This window comes from Artibeus jamaicensis, unplaced genomic scaffold (genome assembly GCF_021234435.1).
Source record: "Artibeus jamaicensis isolate MK-2021 breed Jamaican fruit bat unplaced genomic scaffold, CSHL_Jam_final scaffold_1964, whole genome shotgun sequence".
NCBI classification, from domain to species: domain Eukaryota; kingdom Metazoa; phylum Chordata; class Mammalia; order Chiroptera; family Phyllostomidae; genus Artibeus; species Artibeus jamaicensis.
The window spans coordinates 4,910,893-4,935,544 of NW_026522030.1; the positions used below are offsets into that span (position 1 = coordinate 4,910,893).

Sequence of the window (24,652 nt, forward strand, 5' to 3'; positions counted from 1 at the left end):
TGGAGGCGACACAGCATGGCACAATTTATCCATGTCCTCACCTCACAAATCCCACAGTTAATCAAAAGACAAATGCCAGAGATGAAGAAACAGCTATCAATTATTTAATGCTGGAGAGAGGAATGGAAAACCAGAAACAGAGTACTGTACACTCATTTGAGGAAAATACAGACCAAGGACCCAATGATTGTTTCACCACCGAAACGAGCCGCGGCCCCTCCCCACTTTGCTGGTGCCGGCCTGTGTTACTCAGTCCCACAGACAACACTCAGCACAGCTCAGCGGGGAGAGGTGGGATGAAAAATGGTGAGCTCTAGAGACTATTATCCAAGAGTCTCTGTGTGACTGCATTAACATTTCTGATTGTTTATGCCCTTCTGTCTGTGCTTTGGCATAATTCCAATCCACACGATCCTTTAAAGGGCAAGCACCTTCCAGACGAAGGCCTTCAACACCCACCCACTAGCGTCAATCCATTCTGTCACATCTGCAGTTAGAGACCACTCAGAGGTGGCAGGAAACACCTTGGAGGCGCTAAGTGCATGAGCTTTGACATTGGTCAAGGTGATCAGACCCGAGACTCCATGCCACAAGGATATGATGTCTGCAGTGTCGCTGAAAGTTGGAGCAGACTCCACTGGAGTGCGCATACTGAGTGCAGCAGAGTTGGGGAGAAAGTGTCACGGACGAAATGCACTGAAATAGGAGGGAAACAGTGGACCAGGGTCTTCAAATCCAGAAGAGGAAAATCAACAAGGGCGCATTCAATGCAAGGGCGAATTTCAACTACAGGGCAAAGGCTCTCTACTGAGGCCTTGGAAATGCCTAATTTCTCATCAAACTTCAACTAACCCCGTCATGGGTCCTGTTTGAGGCAATGCATCTGATGAAGCTCTTAGTTTGGCGGGGGGGATAAGGCAAATAAAAACTAAAATAGCTTCTAAAAGTCCAGGGCTAGCCAGCTGGAATGAGGACACAGGCCAGGTCTACTCCACAGTACTACCACCTATGATGGTTTGCAACTGAGGAATAAGGGAAAGGAGGTTGGCTGGGCACAGAAGAAACTTGTACTTCTCATTCTTTAAGGGGTGGAATATCTTCTCAGATGGTAAGTGTAAATCTTGATGCAATGATCCCAACAGTCTAAGACCAGCAGCTGCCCCTTAGGAGTGAGGGCAATGCCCACTGGACAGGTAAGCCCCTCTCGAATGAGGATGCTAAAGCCCCCACCCTTAGGAAAGTGGAGAATTTCTTTGCGACTACTGTCAGCCACGATGAGATCGCCACGAGCATCCACACACATGCCGGCGATGCAGCGGAAGTCCTCGTTCTCCGAGAAGAAGTGGCTAATCTGGCGGCCCAGCTGCCCATCAGAGCTCACGGAGCCAATGGAGAAGCCACCCTCCAGGTGGTGCTCATTCTGCCGATTCTCCAAATTGAGGCCCAAGCCCTGGGTGAAGTAGACGGTGCCCTCAGCGTCACAGGTGACAAACTTGGGGCGCACAGCACTGCAGAGGCAGCTGAATTTGACCACCCCTGCTCCTCGGTCAACAGTGAAGCACCAGAGCTTCCCACCTTCCACATCAGTCACCACGAACTGGCCAGATGGAAGGGCTGTGATGCCCCAGGGTTTGCTCAGCTGGCTCCTGTGACATGCCACGCAGTGGCCATCCAAGGTATACACCTTGAAGGAGTTGTCATAGCTGTCAGTCACACCAATCAGCCCATGGCAATTCATGGCCACTGAGAGAGGGGTGAGATTGGGCAAATCAGCCCCAAGGAAGCTCAGTACAAAGCTATCGATGCCACTGGGGCTGCGGCGGATCTCCTTCAGAAAGCCTTTCCGGGTAAAGACTTGTATACGGTAGTTGCCACGGTCGGCAACCAGCACCTCCCCTTGACTGGTCACGTAGAGGCTGACTGGAAGGTTGAACATGCCCGGAGTGCTGCCCTTGGCACCCATCTTCTTGAGAAAGAGACACTGCTGAATGCTGGAGGCCGTCTCGGAACCCCGCTGCTTAGCAGGTGAGGCCCTGGGGCTGGCGCCCACCTCCTCGGGGCTCATGTCCATCTCTCTGAATGTAACAGAGGTGGAGGCTGCAGAGGCTGCAGCCTCCATGGCCCAGGAATCTTCCATGTTGACTGTCCGGGGCTTCTTAACAGCCTGCCCAATTTGCAGGGGGCCCACGTGGCCAACCTTGAGGAGCTCCACGTCCTGTAGGGTAAGCTCTCGGGGCAGGTTGGCAGTGAGCTCTGGCTCCTCCTCGTCAGCTGTCTCCTCCAGCAGTGCCACATCTGCCTGCTTGATCTTGGCCAGGAAGTAGTCACAGCGAGACACAGCCTGCACCTCCGCAATGTTGAGCAGGTAACTCTGCTCCTCCACCACCTGACTGTTGCATTTCTCAGCCTCAGCCAAAGAGCCTGTGAAGAACTTCCGAGAACGAGCCAGCTCCTCCTGGACCCTGCGCTCCTCATGCCCGTACTCCTGGAGGACGGCTTTGTACCTTGCCTGAAGGTCCTTGGACACAGCTTCCAAGGCTACCTTCCGCCGCTGCAGCTCCCCGACAAGTTCACGCAGATGGGCCAACTTCTCGGCAAAGTCCCGGCGCCGCTCTTCAGCTGCCTCTTTCACGGGCAGCGTGCAGTGGCCAGGGGGCTGGTGGTCTGCCTCCCGGCAGGGCTCACACAGCACCACGCCACAGGTCTGGCAGAACTGCCGGGGTAACCGCCGCCCGCAGGACCGGCACAAGAGCAGCCCCACGGCCTCACTGAGCCCGGCCGTGTCAATGATCTTCAGCACCGTCAGGTTGTCTGTCAGCTGGGTCAGGCTGGTGATGCGGGTGATCTTGCTGCAAAACGGGCAGCGGACACCGTTGATGCTGCTGGCCAGCAGCTTCTCCAGGCACTGGCGGCAGATGGTGTGGCCGCAGTGCAGCAGCTTGGGCCGCAGCTGCTCCTCTGTGAAGGACTCCATGCAGATGGGGCATTCCAGCACTTCCCGGAGGGCGTCCAGGTTCAGGTGAGAAGCGGCTGCTGCAGCCATCGCTCTTCCTGTGAAGGGTCCCGCTAGCACAGCCTGGAACTGAAGAGCTTACCAGTCATGCTCCAGAAGGTCAAACGCTGCTGAGGAGAAAAAGAAGCCATTATTCCACTGCCTACATGAATTAATTCACTCAAGAAACAGAGAATAGCTGCTCTCACACATGTAGTCATTGCCTTATTTAACAAATATTTGTTGAGGTCCACTCTGTGTTGGGTGACGGTGACGCACAGGGAAACAAAACAGATGAGGCATCTGTCCCATAGGGACAAAATTCAGGTTCTGGAGTCTCTGATACTTACGCAGTTGTGCGGCCTGAAGGAAGTGATCTGAGCTTCCCAGAGTTCTTTCCCCATCACCCATCTATAAAATGCAACAACAGTGCTGCCCACTTTATACAGTTTGTGGAAGGGTTAACCGACACAACGACTTGGTGTATACTTAGTATTGCACCTGACAAGTAGTATCTTGATAAATGCTGGTGACCATTTTTATATTTTGTCTAGAACTCGTGATTTCTATTAGCAGCAATGCATAGGCAAATGACGTACAGAGAAGGATGACAGGCACATCTCTGCCAGAGCACAGTGGGTGCAGTAAAGGACTGGACCTGGAGGAGGCAGGAGAGGCTGCCCTGAAGCAGTGACACTCCTGAGATTTGTCAGGAAATGAGCAAGGCAACAGGGGACAGAAGCAGGGAAGGCTTTTTTGTGTGCTATATACAGTTTATCATGTCATGTTTGGGGACCTAGGAATCACCCAGAGAAAGAGAAATTTATGGTGATTAACAAAAATATTCGATCAGAAAAACACATGCAGTTTCCATTCATCTTGCCTCCTAACAACTCAGCTTTCCAACCATCTAAGTAAGACGAGGCACCATGCACTGCACTAGATACTAGGGTTTTCAGAATGTAAGTTTTGTTCTTCAGATGCTCAAACTTCCAGAAAGGAGACAAAAATATAAGTGATAATAATAATCAGGGCAGAAAGTGGTATCCAAAATGAAGTATAAACTAAGTTTGATGGAGGCTCAGAGGAATTCAGTCCAATTGGAAGGGGTGGGGACTCTTCTGAGGGGAGGTGGCATCTGACAGGGACATGGAAGGATGCAGATATATGGAGATCGGGGAAAGGAGTTCCAGGCAAAGGGCACAGTCTTAAGGAAGGTTAGAAAGCACAGGAAAGGACAGAACTTCAGTAAATTGGAAAGAGAACAGAGAACACGTAGCCGTTCTGGGTCTGTTTCTTCATCTGTCCTGTAAGGTCAATGTTACCATCTGTCCTTGTAAGGTCAAGGCAAGTCAAGCATTAAGTGAGGTAATGTATGTAGTGCATAAAAGGCTAACACTTCCAAAAAGGTCTTAAATAAATTTGTTTTCTTTCCTCTCATCCTTAGATTAAAATTATGGGAGAATAGAGGGGGTTTATACTAACTGGTTTGGAAATTGGGGAATGATAAGAAGTCTTCATAGCCAAAATGAGCTCTTTGAACTTCATTTTGATGGGCACATTGAAGCAATGCATGTTTTGGAGCAGGGAACCGATATGTGCAAAGTTCAAGTAGAGCTGGGGAAAGGGCTGAGAAACTAGTTTGGAAGCTATTGCAAAGTGCCTGGTGGAAGTACTGGGGGGCTGGAAGTAGTAAGCAGGTGGTGGAAATGGCGAGAAGATGCATTTCAGCAATGCTGCAGAAGTACAGTCACTGAGGTTTATAAACGGAGTGTATTAGGGTGGGGACGTGGTGGAGCTATGAGGGCCATAGACTCAAGCTCAGATGATTTTAAATATGGTAGTGCTTTATCGAGACAATGTATTTTAGGCTCAGAACACCCCCTGCTTCACTCAGTACATGCCACGAATACTCCCACCCTCCTCAAGCCACAGATGCTCATGGAGTAGAACCACAGAATCTCAGTGCTCTGCAGCCTGATGTCATTGTCACTTTACGCCCCAAATTAGAATGACTAGGTTTGGCAAGGTGAGGCGCATTGGTAAATTCACCTCTTCTTAAATGCAAATCCTACAGCAGCATCTGTGCAGTCTCATGCTGTGCAGATGGTCAATCGTCATGGGGGGGGATGAAGGGCAAGTTCCCTTGGTTTTAAGGACAATGCAGTAAGCTGAAGAAAGCTTTGCAAATGTCATAAACTCTTCTTCCAGGCACAAAGAAGGGGAGTCAAGACAGAGATACACATTACAAAATCCCTTACGGTTAGCTCTGGATTGCAATCTGACAGATGCAAGATTTATCTAAAGTCAATCCCACCTCCCTGAAATCTATTTCTTTTAGTGGACAGGAAACAGTATACATCTAGTACCTACTGTGTGCTAGATACCATGATAAATGCTTCCCATGCAATCCCATTAATCCTCAGAACAGCCCTCGGAAGTAGGCACCACTATTCTGTTGCACAGAGGAGCAAACCAAGGCTCAGGAAAACTGGCTCAAGGTCACGAAGCCCAGACATGGTGCAACCCTGCCAAACAGACATTTCTAACTTTGCTTAACCCAATGCTACTTCAAGCTGTATTTTTTAGCTGCCATATAGCACAGCACTTCATAATAAATGTTCTCCAGACTGTACTCTGGAAAATGCAGCCTTATAGCATATAATTTTCTGCACAAAGAAAAAGGAACAATATTATGACATTTAGCTGCTATTGTGTGACCAACTCCCACACAGCAGCCTGGCAACCCGTTACGACTCAAATCCATGCCTCAATAAAATATCATATTACCACATATCATGCACCTGTAAGGTGTTAGTCAGGTTAATATCTGAAAACTACAAATGCTGAATTCTGAAATGCCGTGGGTCTGGGGACAACAGTATAGGAAAACTGACAGAAACCTGAACTCAGGATCCACACAAACCTCAAGTCTAAACCAATGAAACAGCTTCAGCCCTCCCATTATCTGGGGACAACAGGCTGAGGGCAACATTTGGTGTTTGGATGCAGAGCACGTTACCTTACAAAGCACAGGGACATCTGTGCTTCCCAGAGCTGGCACTACGGATCAGCTCATTAAACAAGTCTGCCAACTTGTAAAAATACCAACAAATTGTTTCCCTAGGCTGCTGGAATATCATATTTCCTTCAGTCATCCTGCTTCCCAGTCTAAGGTATCCACTTTAAAAAATGTACTTACTCCGCCCAACGCACACTCGAGCTCGTCTCAGCTGTCCGCACCTTCACTGGGCTCTGCGGTAGGGACCTTGTCCAGGATTCCTTCCCCAGAGCCTTCAGGTTTTGCCAAGGAAACATGAGTTTCCATCACTAAAGCATCGGACAGTCTCCCATTTCTATGACCTGTGGGTACAGGATCCTAGGGACAATGAGGTTAGGTGACAGACAGATATAGCTCCTCTCCTCCGGGAGGGCACCTCTGGTCATTGCGGTTAACACTGAGCATGATTCAGATGGAAAACTCCACACAAACTCAGTTTCCCTGAAAAGACTAGACAGGTGAAAGAGCCTGTCTTACCATCCCAGATCTTTAAGTTAGCCACTCCTTTTCTGCCAGCAATAAAATCTAAAACCAATCAAAATGAACCCCCAACGCATCATTTGTAATACTGGCTGCCTTCATGAAACTTGGAATGTTTCCTCTTCGCTAATGTACTGTTAGCTCCCGACTCCTCACCTCGCCTCTGTTTACCCCACTCCTTTGACCTCACGGTCAGCACAGCACATCCCGGGTGATGGGAGCCCAGCTCTTCAGATGACAATCTGCCCCTTAAGGTGTGTTGGCTACGGCTGCCCTGAGTCAGGAAAGTGTTACAGTCAAAGCTTAGCCCGATCGAGCCACTTCCGGCACCATCAGGCTTTGCCCAGCCCATGACATAAATAGCCAGGGTAGCAGACGTCCCAGGGATCACGACAGCACTGTCATCTACAAGTTGTGGGACAGTAGACAAGTTATTCAACTCCCTAAACGTGTTTTCTAATTTTATAAAAAAGTTACTATGACAACCAGGGATAATGCACATAAAAGTGCTTAGCCTGGAAGCTGGCAGGTATGTGATGAAAGACTGTTACTAAAATTAAGATAAATAGCAACCAGGAAGAGTATTAAGTAATAATAGCTAGTACTAGTATAACGAGACATTCCGTTTACAAACTGCATTTTGAAAAAATGAAGACTCCTTCCTCCCCCGGCATACAAAGATTAAGCTTGGAAGGAATCTGGTGGGGGACACCAAACAGCCAGGCCGGAGACTTTCGGGCAAATAAATCCCAAACTTCTCTTGCTTAGAAAATAAGCTGCGGCAGCTCATTCTTACAGGGACTCAATTTTGAATGCTACAATTAGTAGTGATCTCAAAGAATAAGAGAGACGAGTAAACCGAGAACAGGGGTGAGAAGTGAAAGCCTCATTAACCACATGGCAGAACTGGGAACAGTGGGCTGAGGCATCAGGCTTTCTAGGTTGGAATTCCAGCTGTACCTACCACTTACCGAGGAGCCCTGGGCAGGTTACCTAACCTCTCTAGTTCTCAGCTTACCTAAGAAAAAAGGGCTTCAAAATAGTATTTTCATCACAAGGGTCTTGTAAAAATTAAATGAGATTATATCTATAAAGTGCTTGGTGCAATACCAAGCAAGGTATACAATTCACTGTGCAGTGAATGATAGTTGTTTAGCGGCAGCAGCAGCGGCCACCACGCAGCCAGTAAGACACAAGTAGGCAGTTTTCAACAGGTGGACCATACCCAGGATACCAGAAACACACACATTTCAAAAACAAACATTCTGAGCCTTCCTTGGAGGCTGTTTTACCTGATCTCAGAATAAAAGGACGAGAGATGACCTAAGGTTTCAGATCTCCAATGCTTGCATTCCCACCACGGAGCAGCCTTCTAGATGTCTCTATTCCCTATACTATCAGCCCCTTGTGGGGGGGGTTAAGCAAAACTGAAGAATTCTGGCAATGAAATAAATCTTTACTGAGTACCCACTATGAGTTAAGCCCCATGAAAACACTGGTGATATAATTTTGAGCAGAAACGGCCCTGAACAGAGGTCCTCACCTAAAAACTAGAAGACAGGTATATTGCCCTGGTTTGACTGTATTTTTTGTAAGGCTTATGTATCATATTTCCTTTCATGAGAGCTTCCTCAATTGCATGTATTCCTTCTGCATTTGAATGGAATGCTAATCAAGTGCAGAACCATCTCCAGGCCACCAATGGTCACTCTCCAAGATTGGCGAGCAGGACTGATGTTAAAGAAGTCAGTGAGGACCCTGCCTGACACCCTGTCCTGTGTAGAAGAGGGTTCAGAAGTTTACTTAGGGCACTTAAGGCACCTTGCACACAGCGAGGGTCAACCCGACAAGTAGGGAAACACAGGATTGATCTCAAAGGTCACACAGGTCACACAACACCAGACGGAAATGCTTGGTGGGAGAGGAAGCTTTAGCTAAAATATGTCAAGAACAGGTTAAATCAATAATAGTTTGCTAGAGAAATGCTTGCTTGTTCTCTTTTTCTCTAAAACGGACCTTCAAAGGTCCCCTTGCATCTTCCACACACATGCGGGTAATGATCACTATTGCTGATGTGACTCAGAGACTAAAGGACAAGGGAAAAGCAGTGGTCTTTTCTCAGGGGACCCCCAACTCACCTTGACCCACTCAACTTTCTGTCAGTTCCTTTCTCTGCCTATAATACACATTAATTTAATCCTGAAATTTTGATGAATGGTTCAGGAAGCAGATCCTGGGAAAGGTACGAGAGGGGATGGGAGTTCGGGGAGCCTGGTCAGGAGCTACTCAGAGTCCCTGAAATTTGGTGAGGCAACACTCAGTATTCCCTTTCTTCTCGTAATTGCTACCTCTCATAAAATGACCATGTATTGAATGCCAGGCACCTTTTACTCATATCTCTTATTTTCATAGTAACTATTTGAAATATGTGTTACTCCTCTTTATAAATAAGGAAACCAAGGCTCAGAGAAAAGCAGTCTGCCCAAGGTCTCAAAGGTAATAAACAATAGAACTGAAGTTCAAACCCAAGTATGTCCACTCCCTGCCACATGATTGCAAAAATGCTACAGCTCCTGGGCTGATTAGGCTCTGGGCAGCGTGGCTGAGAGGTGAGTAAACTGCACCTGGGAATGACTTTGAATCTGGTTGTTTGACCAGAGGCACACTGTGGAGGAAGTGCCCAAGAGGCAGTAGTACATCAGTGTGCAGGGACAGTGATCCACTCAAGGGCCTAATAAATTTCTGACTACCAGCCACTCACCAGACATAAGCTTGTGAGTTCTGTAGTGTTGGAAAAGCCCATGGTAATGAAATGAGTGAAATGTAACTTAGGAGTCAGACAGAACCAGGCATGCCTCCCTGCTTTGCCATTCACTATTTAACCTTGATGAATCATTTCACCTAATACTTTTCTCATCTGTGAAATGGGGAATAACACCTGGATTATTGGCCAGATAACTGACAGGATTAACAGAGATGATGCACATAATAAGCATGCAAGATCGCAGCTAATAAGGGCAAACACTGGCCCAAGATCAATTAGCAGCCAAGGAAGGATTTTGGACCTCAAGCCACTGATTCCCAGACTGATTCAACTTCCATTACATGTTGTCCTTAAGGGTGTGTGTAAATATTCCAGCTGAGTCTAAGGGTGCGTGTGAATATTCCAGCTAAGTCTCTTGCCCTTCTGATCCAGTTGTACAATGTTTCTGAACTGGCTTCAGCAATGCTCTAGCTAGTCCTAGAGCTGGAACAACTGCTGTTATTCTGCCCCAGGGAAAGAAGCCTAAATGATAAAAGAGATCATTCAGGACAATAATTCTGACTGTCTTCAGCCTCAGTCCATGCTATGAGGTATTTTTTTTTTTCGGGCCAATGACGTCCATACCTCACCTTCTAGTCTCTCAAACTTCATCCAGTCTGCTAACCTAAAGCTCCTTCCCTTATCTACCCACTGGTCTTGGTCTAAGAGCAAATCCAGAACAAAGTTCAGGGCTACTCCCTACGTAATCAGATAGATTATTTGATATTCAGCAATACTCACTGGGAAATCCTTTCATTAGAGGGGTATCAGCTCAGATAATAAGACTAAGCAGGTCCAGCAAGGACAAGGCAAGGAAAGGGGGAATATACTGGGTTTCAGAGATCTGAGTAGGAACCTAGCCCTGCCATCTTAACTATGGAGCCTGAGACAAGTCACTCCCTCTGTCTCAGTTTCCTTATGTGTAACACTGGATATAGTAGAGCCCACTTAGGAGTGAAAACTAAGTCAGGATTGAGATCACCAAGTCAGGAAGCAAAAGAGCTAGGATTTGAGTCCATGGCATCCCACGAAACAGCAAGGTTCCTCAACTTTGGCACTGTCAACTTTGGGACAGATCACTCTTTATTGTGGGGGCTGTGCAGTGCACTGAAGGATGTTTAACCACATCCCTGGTGTCTACCCACTAGAGGCCAGTAGTACCCCACACCCCAGCTGTGACAACCAAAAATGTCTCCAGGTTGCCAAATGCCCCTGGGGGGGGGGGGGGCAACACTGCCCCGATTGGGAACCACTGCCTCAGAACCTGGCACAGGACCAAATGCTCCATACATATGAGTTCCCCTTGTCTCTCCCTGGCCCAAACACTTCATTCACAGAGCTGCTGCCTCTTTGAGCTGTGACAGACTTTATGTAGGATTAATTCAACCTACTTACTTAACTGATGAGGAAAATAAGGCCTGAGATCATGTTCCCATTCATTCCCTGGAGGTCTCAAGTACCATCTGCTATCTCTGGCTTGGAGGGACAGGCAAATGAAGCTTAGGTAGATGACCTTGAATAGTTTCCTACTTCATCCCCCCCTGGACCACTCTCTTCTCCCCACAGTCCACCAGTTTCAGCAGCCCTGGTGTCACAGGGATCATGAAAGGGGATCTTTGATTAACGAGTGAGGGAGAGTTAACCTCTCACTGAGAAAGTCAGGCTCCTTCAGGATTTAGACTCTGTTGCTGAAGCCCCTGAACACTCCACACACTCGTGGTTTCATACGTCACTTCTAGGTCCTGGAGTCCCCAGAACCCTCTTTGTTTTCCCTGCAAACTTACATTCCTTTAGCAGCCCCTAACACCAACTCACACATCTATTCAGAGTACTTTAATTCTATAGCCCAGTTATGACCCCCAGCCCTTCATTCAATCCACCCCAAATCCAGTTGCCAACTCTCTCACAGAGCAGAGCTCAAGTCTTAGGGCTCCATATTGCAACCCTCACCAATTCTTCACTCACATGACCCGAATCCCTGGCACAGATCCTTTCATCTGTTTTCAAATCTGTGCGGCCTTTAACTCTGCATTCCAGTTTAACACTTCAATCCCGCACCTCAGATTTCTGCCCCCCTTTACTCTGATCCTCCAGTCCATCAGGCACTGTGCCACCCTCAAACCCTGTGCCTTCCTCTTCACCCACCCCCACCTGCACCATGTGTTGTCATCCCACCTTCAGCAGCTCTTTCCTTACAAATAAGGCACTCCTTCCCACCGATTCCTCCAAGAACTCGTCCCCCTCAGTTTTCCCCAGGTCCCATCTAGAAAATGCTTCCTCCTTATCAATTAGGATAGTCTCTAACCCTGCTCCCTCTTATGCCAGATCTTGCAGCCCCAGAATCTTCGCGCCCCAGATACTCTCTAATCTCCTTAGATTCTGCACCCCAAGTGCCATTAGACTCCCAGATTTCCTTCCTATTTCCGAAATCCTGCACCCTGACCCCTCAAAGGCCTGCATATCCCCTCCCATCTCCCAGATGCTGCACCGCGTCTCTCCTTGGAGCCCCCACATTACCGCATACCTCCCAACATGCTGCACCGCAAAGCTGCTCAGAGCCACCTGCTCCCCGCCCAGAGAAGCACGTCCTCAGAGCAGCCAGTCCCTCCCTTGCCAGCCCCTCACAGCCCCACCCCCACCCTGATCCTGCCCCTCACATTCGGCCCCATACCCTGCCATTCAGGCGTGAGACGGCCGCTACACAGCCTCCACACCCTGCCGCTCACCCGTGGCCCGTGACTCCAGCGGTGGTCTCCGATCCTCAGATGCACCTTCCCGCCCCCTACCTGACCGCCAGCGGCTCCGACGCGTCAACTGCCTCCAACCCGCTGCCCTCTGCGCACGCGCATCAGCAACCCCCTTGGCCAGCGCCAATTCGCAGAGCCAGCTGTCTCTCACTGGAACTCGCTTCCTGAGGCATGCTGGGGCTTGTAGTCCGTCAGACCTGACAACTCCGAGCCCCAGCAACCAGGTAGGGGCAAGTTCTCAGTTGAGAGCTGTGGACCTTGGCAACACATAATTGAGCTTTCTGTCTCTGTTGTAGTGATAATGAAACTGAGGCGAAAGGGGACTGCCTAGGTTCACTCAGAGAGTCGGGAGTTAAACCCTAGTCCAATCTGTGTCTTAACCACTTTGCTAAACCATGACATCTGGGAGTGGTCCTCAAAGCCATGGCACCTCATGGGATGGCCTCTCTGAACCTTAGCTTTCCATCCTGAGAAATGGGCCGAGGAAGGGACACAAGTTCCATCCTGGGGCAAGGACAGAGCATGGACTTGCTTAGAAAGTTAGTGCTTCTGGATCCCTATTTCTCCTAGCTGAAGCCTAGAGACAAGTTTATCTGATGAACAAATTGGTTTTTTGGAAGGGTTTTTTTTTGCCTACTCACTCAGAAGGCACCCTCAGCAGACGTAGTTATCGGAACACACTCTGTAGCTCCTGTCCCTGCATATTGAAGCTGCCCAGGAACTCAAACCCAGGTCTCACTTTGGGGTAGCAGGGAAAGGGTAGGGTCTTCCCAAGCGTGAGGTGGTCTGGCCTACTGGCTAGGGAGGACCCGAGGCACCTTAGTTTGGGGCCAGTTACTGGTTTCTGTAGGTGGCTGTATAGTTTAGCTTAGCAGCAGGAATGGGCTGGACTTGAAATGCTATCTAGGTGTAGGACCTTGCACAATGACAAAACAACAGACAAAAACTAACAAAGATGCTCTCTTTGAGCACTTAGTATCTGGCTCTAGCTGAACACTTCACATGGGCTGCTCACTTATTCCTTGTTAAGACCCTATGAGACCAGCAATTGATGCCCAGGTGATTAAATGACAAAGTCACATGTTAATAAGAGTAAAGTCCAGATTGGAAGCCAATTCTACCTGAGAATCCACCCTCTTAACCTTGTTTAATCTCCCTGCCAATTTTTCTGTCTAAATGGAAATGAAGTTTGTTATAAGGACTAAAATTATTAATATATTGTGGTTTGTACTTAATTGATGGTAAATACATATATTTAATTAATCATAAACATATATATTATAATTAGCTCTTACAGTCTTTGAGCTGCTGGTCCCAGAAGCCCCAGCTCCCAGAATTTTAGGTACTGGGGGAATAGACAGGCTGAGTTGGTATACTTCATGGTCCCCTTCAAGCAGGCCTAGGGGCTCTGTGTACCTGGATGGGCAGAGAGCTCCGGCCCTATCTGAGTCTTCAAAGATAAGTTTGCAAAACCCAGGGCCAGCCAGGTTTGAACCAGACAGTCCAGGAGTGGCCTAAAGAGGGAGCTAGGTCAGGGACTAAAAGGCCCTGGAGCAAGTTTTGCTTGAAATTAGCATAGACAGTGGGTGCAGACAGAACTTTGCTGGGCCAGGAGAGCAGAGGTGCTTGCTACATCCACTTGTCTGGGCTCCTGAGAACTTCAGGGTGCTCACTGCATGCTCATCAAGTACCAGGACTTGTAATTTGGTGATTTCTCACAAAGCACTGACGTGGTCAGGCTTTAATTCTCCACTTCCTTGCAGTCTTCACCAGTGGGCTGTGAAATCTCTGAAGGGCAGCACCCATTTGTTGTCATATCTATTAGTACAGTACCCAGAGTTGCTGAGTGAGTCAGACTCAGAAATGTGACCTTAGGCAAATCACATTCCTTGTTTGACCTAGACTCATTCTAGCTGCAGAACAGCCCAGTGGAATAAGTTGGGTAAGAGCCAACCATTTTTAGCAGGTCAGCAAGACACCAGGTACCTCATAGATATTGTCACAGGTCAGAAATAATCCCCTCAACAAATGATTTAAATAGATATTCGTAGCTCCATCTTACAAAAAGGCTGCTGAAGTTCAGCAAGATTAACTAGCTTACATGTAGTTGCCTCCTGGGAAGTGCAGGGCTGGGGTACAAATGCAGGCCAATCAGGCAAATGGCACGCTCTGAACCAGCACCTAAAGACTACCCGCATTTTTCAACACCAGCTCTCCTTTTCTGGGGGAGTTAGGTTTGCTGGTAAGACTCAAAAGAGAGAAGAGATGACACTGCTTAGGAAGTCAAGGAATACGGGTCAAACTGTAGTTGCCATGATGACCACAGGGCGCGATCCTGCCAAGGCAAAGGTGCTCAGAGGAGCTGTTGTGAGCTGCATCACCAGAGAGCAGCCGGGATTGTCCTCTGCCCTGGGTTTCTGCCATGTTGGAGACTCGGTGTGGCCTGTGTCACCAGAATGGCAAGTAGCCACTCTAGACAGGGGCCTGGGGTACATCTGTCAACCCACTGTGTCAGGTGGGGGAGATGGGAGAGTTGCTGTCAAATAGTTTCTCCCCGGCCTTGAGACCTTACTTATTCCCTCTCCTCAGACCAGACAGGGAGTTTGCCCCTATCTGGTTGTTGCAACCTGTGTTGAAAACACAGGTTGTTGAGTACCAGCCCAGAGTCTCAGGTCAGGACTGGTGATATTTTCATACTGACGTTACCCCTGTCACAGAGGAGCTAATGGTTCTCCTGCTAGTCTGGGGATGCAGTTCCAGTGTGCCTTTATACGATAACAAAACAATGGCAGGTCTTTCCGACACCTCTTTCTTCTCTCATAAAGAACACTTTGTGTGACTTTCTTTTTTAATATTCAAATTACTTACCACTTAATTATCACGCTGACTGCAAAAATCTCACAGTGAAATACACACCAAAGGAAAACGCACTCATTTTGATTGTGTGAGTTTGCATACCTTGGTACAATATTAGCATTCCTCATACACAGAAACATGTTAAAAATGTTCTTTGTGGAGCACTTTAAATACGAGCATACCTCAGAGATACTGTGGTTCCACTTGCAGATCTCTGCCCTAAAGCGAGTACCAGGACAAAGCAAGCCGTGGGAATTTTGGGGTTTCCCAACTAGTCTGCTAAGGGTACAATAGCATTATCTAAAAAGATGTGTGTACCTTAATTAAAAAATACTTCACTGCTGGAGGAACAAATAGGAAGGACACAGGGATGAGAACTAAGGGGGGTGGAAATGTATTTGGGGGTGGACACACTTCAATCAGTAACATCACCCTTTGAGCTAAGTATTGTTTTCTCCATTTACAATGAAAATCTCTAGTTTAACCTCTCTTTTGTTCTCTTTAAAGTGGGATAACACCTAGCTAAGTCACAAGGTTTGAAGGAGCAAAATAAGATACTGGATTTTAAGCACTTTCATTTTAGCTTGTTGCCTAACATGTATTAATGTTAATTGCAGTTATTGTTATTATTAACTTTGTTTGGTAAATCCACCATTGTGTAACAGAAAAGATGAGGCCTGGAGTCAGACCTGGTCAAAACCCCAGTCCCACCCACCTGCAAGATTCTTTTGGAGAGGAGATGAGAAGATAATTTGAAGTAATACGTGGTAACTTGTTGCAAGGCAAGTTATGTACCCTTGGAAACTGACCTAGCCTCTCTGAACTTTCCACTTCTGCAAGATGGGAATAACTATGGCTGTCTACCACATAGGGGGGGTTGGAAATGTTAGATGAACTAACAGAGCTAAAGTTTTTAGAGTTTTTAGAGTGCTGCCTAGTAAAGTGGTCTATGAATGTTAGCTACTATCATGTTATTATTACTCTTCTCAACAAAATATCGTCTCTCTCTGCCCTTATTAACAACTGAATTCTGAGGAGGAAGTGGAATGTCTTGCTTACAGAATGGAGAGGGAAAAGTAAAATTCTTATTCATCCTAAGCAATTTTATCTGAGTGTAGAAGTTTATAATTGCTAGAATTTTCATGAAATAATATAAACTTATATCTGTCTACCTGTCTGACTTACCTATCATTATATAACAAATTCCTCTAACCTTTGCGGTTTAAAAGTGACAAACCTTTCTTACGGTTTCTCTGAGTCAGGAATCTGAGTACAGCTGAGCTAGATTCTCTGCCTCACAGTCTCTCACTGGACTGCAACCCAGTTGCTGGCCAGGGTTGGATTCTCATTCGAAGATTTGACTGGGGAAGGGTTGTTCCAAGGTCACGTGTGCAGTTGTGGTCAGGATTCAGTTCTTTAAGGGTTGCTGGATGGAGGGCCTCCATCCCACGATGGCCTGGGGTGGAGACTGTCCTCTGTTCCTTGCCACGTGAGTCTCTCCATGACAGCTTGTGTCATCAAAGCCACCAAGAGAGAGTCTTTGAGCAAGACAGAAGTCACAATCTTTTGTGACCCAGTCACAGAAGGGACATCCCCTCAATGTGGCTGTATTCTGTTGTTTGACTGCAAGTTACTCAAGTGAGGGTTTTTGTTTATGGTCACAGTTAGGGTTAGAGTTCACTTTAAGGTTTGGTTTGTACTAGGGTTCAGGTTATATTATGGTAAGGGCTACTTTTAGATTGAGGGTTAGGGTTAGGTTTTGAGTTAAATCTAGTGGGAGAAAAAGCTAGTTACTCAAGTGGAAGCGATTGTGACAGGCAGTGCCTATCAGGAGGTGCAATTCCGTTTCTCTTCTTTTTCTCCCAACCTTGAGTTCTCATTCTGTGTGTGCATGTATGTACAAACATACATATTCATCTATCTGTCTGTCTGTTATTGGTCTACTTTCTGCTGAAACTCTGACTCTGACCTCCAAGTGCCATGCCCTGTGTTTCTCAGTCTAGGCCTAAATCTGGCACCTGGAAAATGTTCCGCAGATGTTTGAACTCAATTTAAATCTACAGTGTGAAAGAGCATTTCAGAAGAGTCAGCTTCTGCCCCACTGTAATATATCATTATATCACTTACCTTTAGATAAATATAAACACTTACAAAGCTCCCCTTTAACCTGTTCATACATTTCTGATGATGCTGAATATCTAACAAGTGTTTTTCTAGTAAATGAAAGTTTTTATATTTTATTTATTTACCGTGGAAAAAAATGTTTGAAGAGAGTTTTTCTGGCCTTCATACGTTGTCAAACAGACCACACTTTGTTAAGTTGACAAGCTGTCTTAAAATATTTAACCATCACGAGATCACGTAAATGCCTTTGTGTGGGGAGACTTTTTGGTTTGTTGTCGCCATTTTGTTTTGTTTTCTATTTCCTTGCGCTTACAAGGAAACAGACAATTCAAAATTTTGAAACTTTATTTAATATCACATATATTTGTGTGCATTACCCAGACCCAGTTTATGATGGTTGGAACTAGTGTGGATGGTCAAAGATCAGCAGTCACCAAATACTGGCTGAGGAGGTGCTTGACAAATGCTAGTAGCATTGAAGGCTTACCTAGAGAACATTCCCTGTGTAGCGTTACCAACTGTAGCTCAACTCAGTGCTATATACAGGCTGCTGGGAAATATCCCCTGGGCCTTATTTCTTTCTAGTCCCACCTCCCAACCCCAGTCCAGACTTCCTATCCTCTGGGCTCCAGGATTTCAGCCAGCCTTCTCTGCATGGTGGCTGCCATCCCTCCCTCCATCCCCCGGTATCTGTAGGACTGGCTGGCAGCCGACAGAGAGACAGTCTTTTTCCCCCCATCCCATCCCATCCCCATTTTTACCACACATATTCTCATGTCCCTGCTATTCATTAGTCTAATTTATTTGTCTACCAACAGGAAAATTGTAGTGCTGTTTAAAAGTGTTAAAGCATAATACAAGTGAAAATGCACTTGGAACGTAGATCCCAAACAGCACGTAATGTAGATGTGGGAAATCCCTTTCCATTCTACTTCCCAGCAATACTTGCCTTTGGAGAGTTTACGGGATGCTTCTGGCAGCCCTCTCTTCTCAGCGTTTGGAGAAAAGTGCGCACACGTGGAGAGAAAGTGGTAGAGGGACTCCCTGTGTGCTCATTGGCCTGCAATACTTGTTGTCAATATTCTGCCAACTTTGCTTCAGCTATCCCTCACCTCCCATTCGTTTTTTTGTTGCTAGAGTCTTTTAAAGCAAATCCCAGATATCATATGCTTCCGTAAATGTTATGATATCTCAGTACGTATCTAACAGATAATTATTTTTTAACGATCTCAACATCATCGTTACATCGAGCAGTTCATATTCAAATTTCCTTTATTGCTTCAAAGTAACTTTCTATCATAGGTGTGCTTAAATAAAGATCAAGACACATGCTGTACCAGGACCTCTTTAATTGGTAATTATTGCACCTGTAATTTTGCTGGTATTTGTTAAAGACATCCACTTCTTGTTTTTTTTTTAGAAATTTGCATTGCAGATTAGCTATCCCTTCTGTTGTTTTTTTTTTAAGATTTTATTTATTTATCTTTAGAGGGAAAGGGAAGGAGAAAGGGAGAGAAATATCAATGTATGGTTGCCTCTCATGGGTCCCCTGCTAGGAACTGGCCTGTAACCCAGGCATGTGCCCTGACTGAGAATTGAACCTCAATTCTCTCTGGTTTGCAGGCCCGCGCTCAATCCACTGAGCTATGCCAGCCCTTTGGTGTTTTTTAACTTGTTCCTCATCACTTTGTGTTGTTTGGTGGACCCCTCTTGTAGAATGATGAAGACTATAGACCCCCCCCTTTTCAGAATTAATCTTCTTAAGTGCATAGACTTAAATACATGGGGACTACACAAAAAAGAAATTATATCAAGATATACTTATCAAAATATTTTTTTAAATTTGTGGAGTTATATATGGGCTCCTCAGTTCATGGCAAGATTTAGTGGAGTCTCAGAGTTGTAATTCCTAAGGGTTGAACATAAATCATGAATATATTTGTAACAACTCTAATGTGATGAAAATATATGAGAATTTGATTGTGTCAAAGTCACAGGAAGTGCTACACTATTGTGGTTCATTGCCTCCATTTACAGTTTAAGGAAATGCTACACTGCATGCAGAGGATACGGAAAATAAGATGTGGTTTTCTCTACACAAGTTCACAGGCCCTTGAATTCTATCCGTGGGCCCAGCTGAAGAAGGCAGGCTGTGCATACCCTTCCTATGGCATCCCACACAAGCGCTGATGTTTGGGTTACGACTCTTAGTCGTGGTAAGATTATGCTGCTGTAAGTCTGATCCATTGATTAGAAATACTCTCATCAGCCTTTCTCTTAGTGGTTTTGGGATTCATTGATGGCCTCTGTCTGGCTCTAGTCTGTTAGATTATAAAATAGTAATTTTATTTTATTAAATATATTTTATTGATTATGTCATTACAGTTGTCCCATTTTCCCCCTTCATTCCCCTCCACCCTGCACAGCCCCTCCCCCAATATTCCTCCCCTTAGTTTATGTCCATGTGTCACAAGTTCTTTAGCTTCTATATTTCCCATACTATTCTTGCCCTCCCCCCTGTCTATTTTCCACCTACCATTTATGCTACTTATTTTCTGTACCTTCTCCCCTCTTCTCTTCCTCCCACTCCCCTGTTGCTAACTCTCCTGTGATCTCCATTTCTATGGTTCCACTCCTGATCTAGCTGTCTGCTTAGTTTGCTTTTGTTTTAGGTGTGGTTGTTAATAAGTATAAGTTTGCTGTCCTTTCACTCTTCATATTTTATCTTCTTTTTCTTAGATAAGTCCCTTTAACATCTCATATAATAAGGGCTTGGTGATGATGAACTCCTTGAAGTTGACCTTATCTGAGAATCACTTTATCTGCCCTTCCATTCTAAAAGAAATCTTTGCTGGACATAGCCATCTTGGATGTAGGTCTTTGGATTTCATGACTTGGAATACTTCTTTCCAGCCCCTTCTTGCCTGCAAGGTCTCTTTTGAGAAATCAGCTGACAGTCTGACGGGAACTCCTTTGTAGGTGACTGTCTCCTTATCTCTTGCTGCTTCTAGAATTCTCTCCTTTATTTTAATCTTGGCTAATGTATTATGATGTGCCTTGGTGTGTTCCTCCTTGGGTCCAACTTCTTTGGGACTCTCTGAGCTTCCCGGACTTCCTGGAAGTCTATTTCTTTGCCAGATTGGGGGAAGTTCTCCTTTATTATTTGTTCAAATAAGTTTTCCACTCATGGCTGTTCCTCTTCCCCTTCTGGTACTCCTATAATTCAGATGTTGGAATGTTTAAAGATATCCTGGAGGTTCCTAAGTCTCTCCTCATTTTTTTGAAATCTTATTTCTTCATTCTTTTCTATTTGGTTGTTTTTTCCTTCCTTCTGGTCCACTCGATTGATTTTAGTCCCAATTTTGTTTCCATCACTATTGGTTCCCTGTGCATTTTCCTTCATTTCACTTAGTGTAGCTTCATTTTTTTCATCTAATTTGAAACCAAAATCAACCAGTTCTGTGAGCATCCTGATCACCAGTGTTTTGAACTGTGCATCTGATAGGTTGGCTATCTCTTTTTCACTTAGAAGTATAGGCTCTGGGGCTTTGAGCTGTTTTTATGCTTGAGCCATAATGTTTTGGTCTGCTCGCGCCTATTACATATGAGGGGCAAAAGCTTGGGTGTTCACTGGGGTGGGTCAACCCAGTTGCCGGGTTGTGACTAGGGGCAGGGTCAGAGAAGGAGCAATGGCATTTGTTCTGTTCTCTCTGAATTCGCTCCCCTCTGCCGCCTCCCACAAGCAAACTGGGCCCTTCTGGTGCTGGTCCTCAGTGTGTGGGCTTGTGTACATTCTAGGACCCTGTGGGTCTCTCCTGTGAACTCTCCTATGAAGCTGGGAGCCTCTCCTGGCACCTCAACCCCCGAAAATTTTTCCAATTGGTGCTTTTAGGCTTTAGTTTCCACCACTGGGGCCCTGGTTTGCGCCATCTATCTCACTGCTCACTCCTTTGCTTGGTTTATCCAAGTGTGAATGTGTGACCATGGTCAGCCAGCCACCTTGCATTCTCACTGGGTCTGCCCATTGCCACCCCACGCCTGGGATCTGCCAACCGCCGCCTGTGCACCTCGGTCAGTCTGGCAGCCACTGCTTTTTTCTGCCACAACCCCTTCTCCACCAGCTGCCTACTCCACCCCTTTTACCAGTCTGGATGAATGGTTTATTGCTGTCAGACTTCCGTACAGTCAATTTTCTGTCTGTTCTGGTTGTGTGTTTGTTTCTAAAACTTTGTTGTCCTTAAACTTGGTTGTGCGAGGAGGTACAGTATTTCCACCTATGCCTCCATCTTGGCCAGAAGTCTGTAATTTTCTAATTCTGTCTCTCTTCCCACCTTTATAACCTGCAATCGTTCCATGAATGAAAATATGGTTACCCTGAAATCCAGTTCATCTGATGAAAGATCAACTGATATTTGATTCTGTTATTAATTTTCAGATGACTGAGCTGGTTTCTAGCCATCCCCAATGGTGACTAAGGAACTTGGTTTGATCACTTTTCGGTTTTGATTTGAAGAACATTATACGTTACAGGAAATTTATTTATTTGCTCTATTTCAATCAGTTACAGTCATTATCTACTTTGATGTTCCATTTGTTCAATGTCAGGCCAGTGGGAACCCCCCATAACCTGGCTTCTGTGTCCTTTTGAAATGACCACATTACGTTTTGGCAGCTCTCTCGCTTTTTGACACAGCAAGATGTCCTAGGCTCAGCTTGTACCATACCTGTGACTTCCAGACACGGGGTAAGGAAGTCTTCCAAGAATCTTTTGTTTCCTTGAGTGGGAAATAATATTTAAAAACAAGAGCTTGAGCATTAATGATATTTATTACTATTAGGTTGCCATTGCTATTAGGCCTTTTTCATGGACACAGCTATAAAAGGCTCATTCTTTAAAAGAGAAAAACAGATTATAAGTTTATGTGATTTCTGTTTAAAATATCAATGTGCAGAATATTTCCTCTTTGACTTTATACCTGGATTGGTTTCCTTTTATACTGATAATCTTAGCTCCTAATGGCAGTAACCTCATGGTTTGTTTGCTATAGCCCACAATATATGCAGAATAGTTTCAGAATAAACAATATCAATGTTAGAACTAGTGATAAGTCCATTGCATCTACTCTAAGATTTATTTTCAGCCCTGGCTGGTGTAGCTCAGTGGATTGAGCGCGGGCCTGCGAACCAGAGGATTGAGGTTCGATTCCCAGTCAGGGCACATGCCTGGGTTGCAGGCCAGTTCCCAGCAGGGGACGCACTAGAGGCAACCATACATTGATGTTTCTCTCCCTCTCCCCTTCCCCTCTAAGGATAAATAAATAAAATCTTTAATAAAAAAAAAGATTTATTTTCAGGTTATTTTTTCTTTGGAATATTTCTTATTAGGCATGTGAAATCAAAATACTCCATTTTAAAATTGCTCAAAATAATTATTTTCTCTATGAGATTACATAGCATTTGTGGGTTTTTTTTTCAGTTTGTTTTACATTTCTTCTATGATTTAAGAAATGCATATAATAACTCTTTATAGTTCTGAAGCTAAAACTTATAAAACACAATACATTAAAAAATCTCTGACTTCCATCCTTGCCACCTTGACCCTGTTTTCTTGCTCTCTTTGTGGGAAATCATTTGTATTTGTTTTAGTTCATTGTTTCAGTGTTTTTTTGGTGAAAAATTATATCAGTCTATCTATCTGTATAATCTGTATACTGGTATATGTTTTTTAGGTCATATATGTTCATGCAACATGGGCATATTTATATTCATTCCTTCTTACACAAAAGAAAGCTCTATAGACATTTCTGTACCTTGGTTTTTCCATTTAACAAAACATATCCGTGATTACTCCATACCCCGTGGAAAGACTGTGCTAATTCCTGTACATGAACTCCACTGTGTGGATGCACCATAGTTTTTGACCAACTCCCTATTGATTATCCATAATCGGATTGTTCAGGGTTTTACTACTAGTCACTATAATGGGCAGAAGCAACAGAAATTGCACGTTCAATGTCCAGAATTTATAGCTGCCTAGACCTGAATCTCTGGTACTAGAGCAATTTCAGGCAACTTAGGATATGGTGGAAAAGTGTTTATAAGTAAGACAGGTTAAGGGGAAAGTTCAGTTCTCCTGGGCCCCTGGTTTCACTTCTGTGAGTTTCCATTTCCTCATCTTGAAAATGCAGTGATGAAGCCAACCCTCACTGTTGTTAGGACTGATACAGACCAAATGAGATGTAGTCTGCAAAGCAATGTGTATATAGTCATAGCTACTAATATCAGTCTTACCGATTTCCTCAGCAATGAGACACGGAGTCCCTGACGAGTCTTCATCCTTTATTTTCATTTTTAATTTAATTTAATTTAGTTTTTTGATGGGTGGGCTCATTCATCTCTTTCCCTGACCTAGCGGCACGGCTACCAGGAAGATGGAAGCTAATGGGAGCAGTAACTCAGTCTGAATTTGTTTTCCCAAAGTATTGCTTGTTAGCATAGGTGACGTTTTAATCTGGGTGTTGTTAAGATTTTGGTGGAAATAGGTGCTAGTGTGGCAGCCAGCGAGACTGGAGTCCCCCCTGGAGTCCCCTTGAATAGTGATCAGAGGTTTCACACCAGGTGACCCCACCCCAGGTTCACACCCTCCTCAATGTTTGAGCCAACCTCCCACTGGCCCCAGGGCAGCCTCATAATGCCTGTTGTCTACTCTCCTGCCAAATGGTCCTGTTCTGGCAGGATGATCTGGGAATTTCCATGTGAAGGAAGTCATTAGCATCTCAGAGGCTTCGCTTGCTCATCCATGTCCAGAAATGATTCCTTTGGGCCCTTCCTCCTTGACTCCTACCTAGCCTGAGAAGCTCCTGGAAGAGGGAGGAAGGCACTGAGGAGGACCTGATCTTAGAATCCTTCCTTAAAGGGATAAATTTTGAGCACAGTTTTTAGGAGCAGAGGAATGGGATCTTAGGGAGTAGAAGGTGAGCTTCCCATTCATCAAGCTTCTGTGCTCCCCTGGGCAGAAAAAGGGCTTTGGACTCAGACCCCGAATGCCTGGTATAGCCTTTGGCTGCAGTCCGTCACCTCTCAGAACCTCAGTTTCCTCGGCTATAAATACAGTTATAAAAATGGTAATATTCCTCATCTAAATCACGATTATGAGGACTCATGAGATCCCTAATGTCGTGTGCTCGGCGAAGAAGAATAGAAGCTCAGGAATCTGGATTTCCTTTTTGCCCTCTCCTTCTGTCATGGACTTGCCCCACCATATCTGTAAAGTAAAACTAGGTTGTCATAACACCGGCCACAGTAAGAACTGAAATTCCTTGGGTGGTACGGCATACATTATTTTAAATTCTAACAGCAACTCTGCATTTGGGGGGATGTTGTCCTTATTTTATACATAGAAGAGCAGAGGCTCTGAGAGAGAGAGGAAGTCTCTCAATCCAAACTTGTCCATGGTCAGGTTCAGAGCCTCAGCCAGGCCATAGTCACCATCTGTATGATTTAGGGAATGGCACTCTGTCACTTGGATTCAACCCTGTGGGGCTGCCTGAGGCTGGTTTCAGTTTTCACTTACCCTCCTGCTTTGTCAA

The 24,652-nt window shown here is 45.5% G+C and overlaps 2 protein-coding genes across 7 annotated transcripts in view; one reads left to right on the forward strand and one right to left on the reverse strand.

Annotated features, from left to right (window-relative positions):
- ASTN2 (astrotactin 2) overlaps positions 1 to 24,652 on the forward strand; it is an 817,144-nt gene that overhangs the window by 603,226 nt on the left and 189,266 nt on the right. The gene's annotated exons all lie outside the window — the stretch shown is intronic.
- On the reverse strand, positions 83 to 12,159 carry TRIM32 (tripartite motif containing 32). Of its 5 annotated transcripts, none has more exons than XM_053656399.1 (3): positions 12,063 to 12,159; positions 6,195 to 6,355; positions 83 to 3,123 (listed from the first exon to the last, which is right to left on the reverse strand). In XM_053656399.1, the coding sequence occupies exon 3, from the start codon at positions 3,041 to 3,043 to the stop codon at positions 1,082 to 1,084; it is 1,962 nt and encodes a 653-aa protein (XP_053512374.1). In that variant the 5' UTR covers positions 3,044 to 3,123; positions 6,195 to 6,355; positions 12,063 to 12,159; the 3' UTR covers positions 83 to 1,081. The 5 variants fall into 5 exon arrangements, with proteins under 5 accessions (XP_053512374.1, XP_053512375.1, XP_053512373.1 ...); XM_053656400.1 differs by having other exon boundaries at positions 83 to 3,120; positions 6,195 to 6,371; XM_053656398.1 differs by having other exon boundaries at positions 6,195 to 6,371.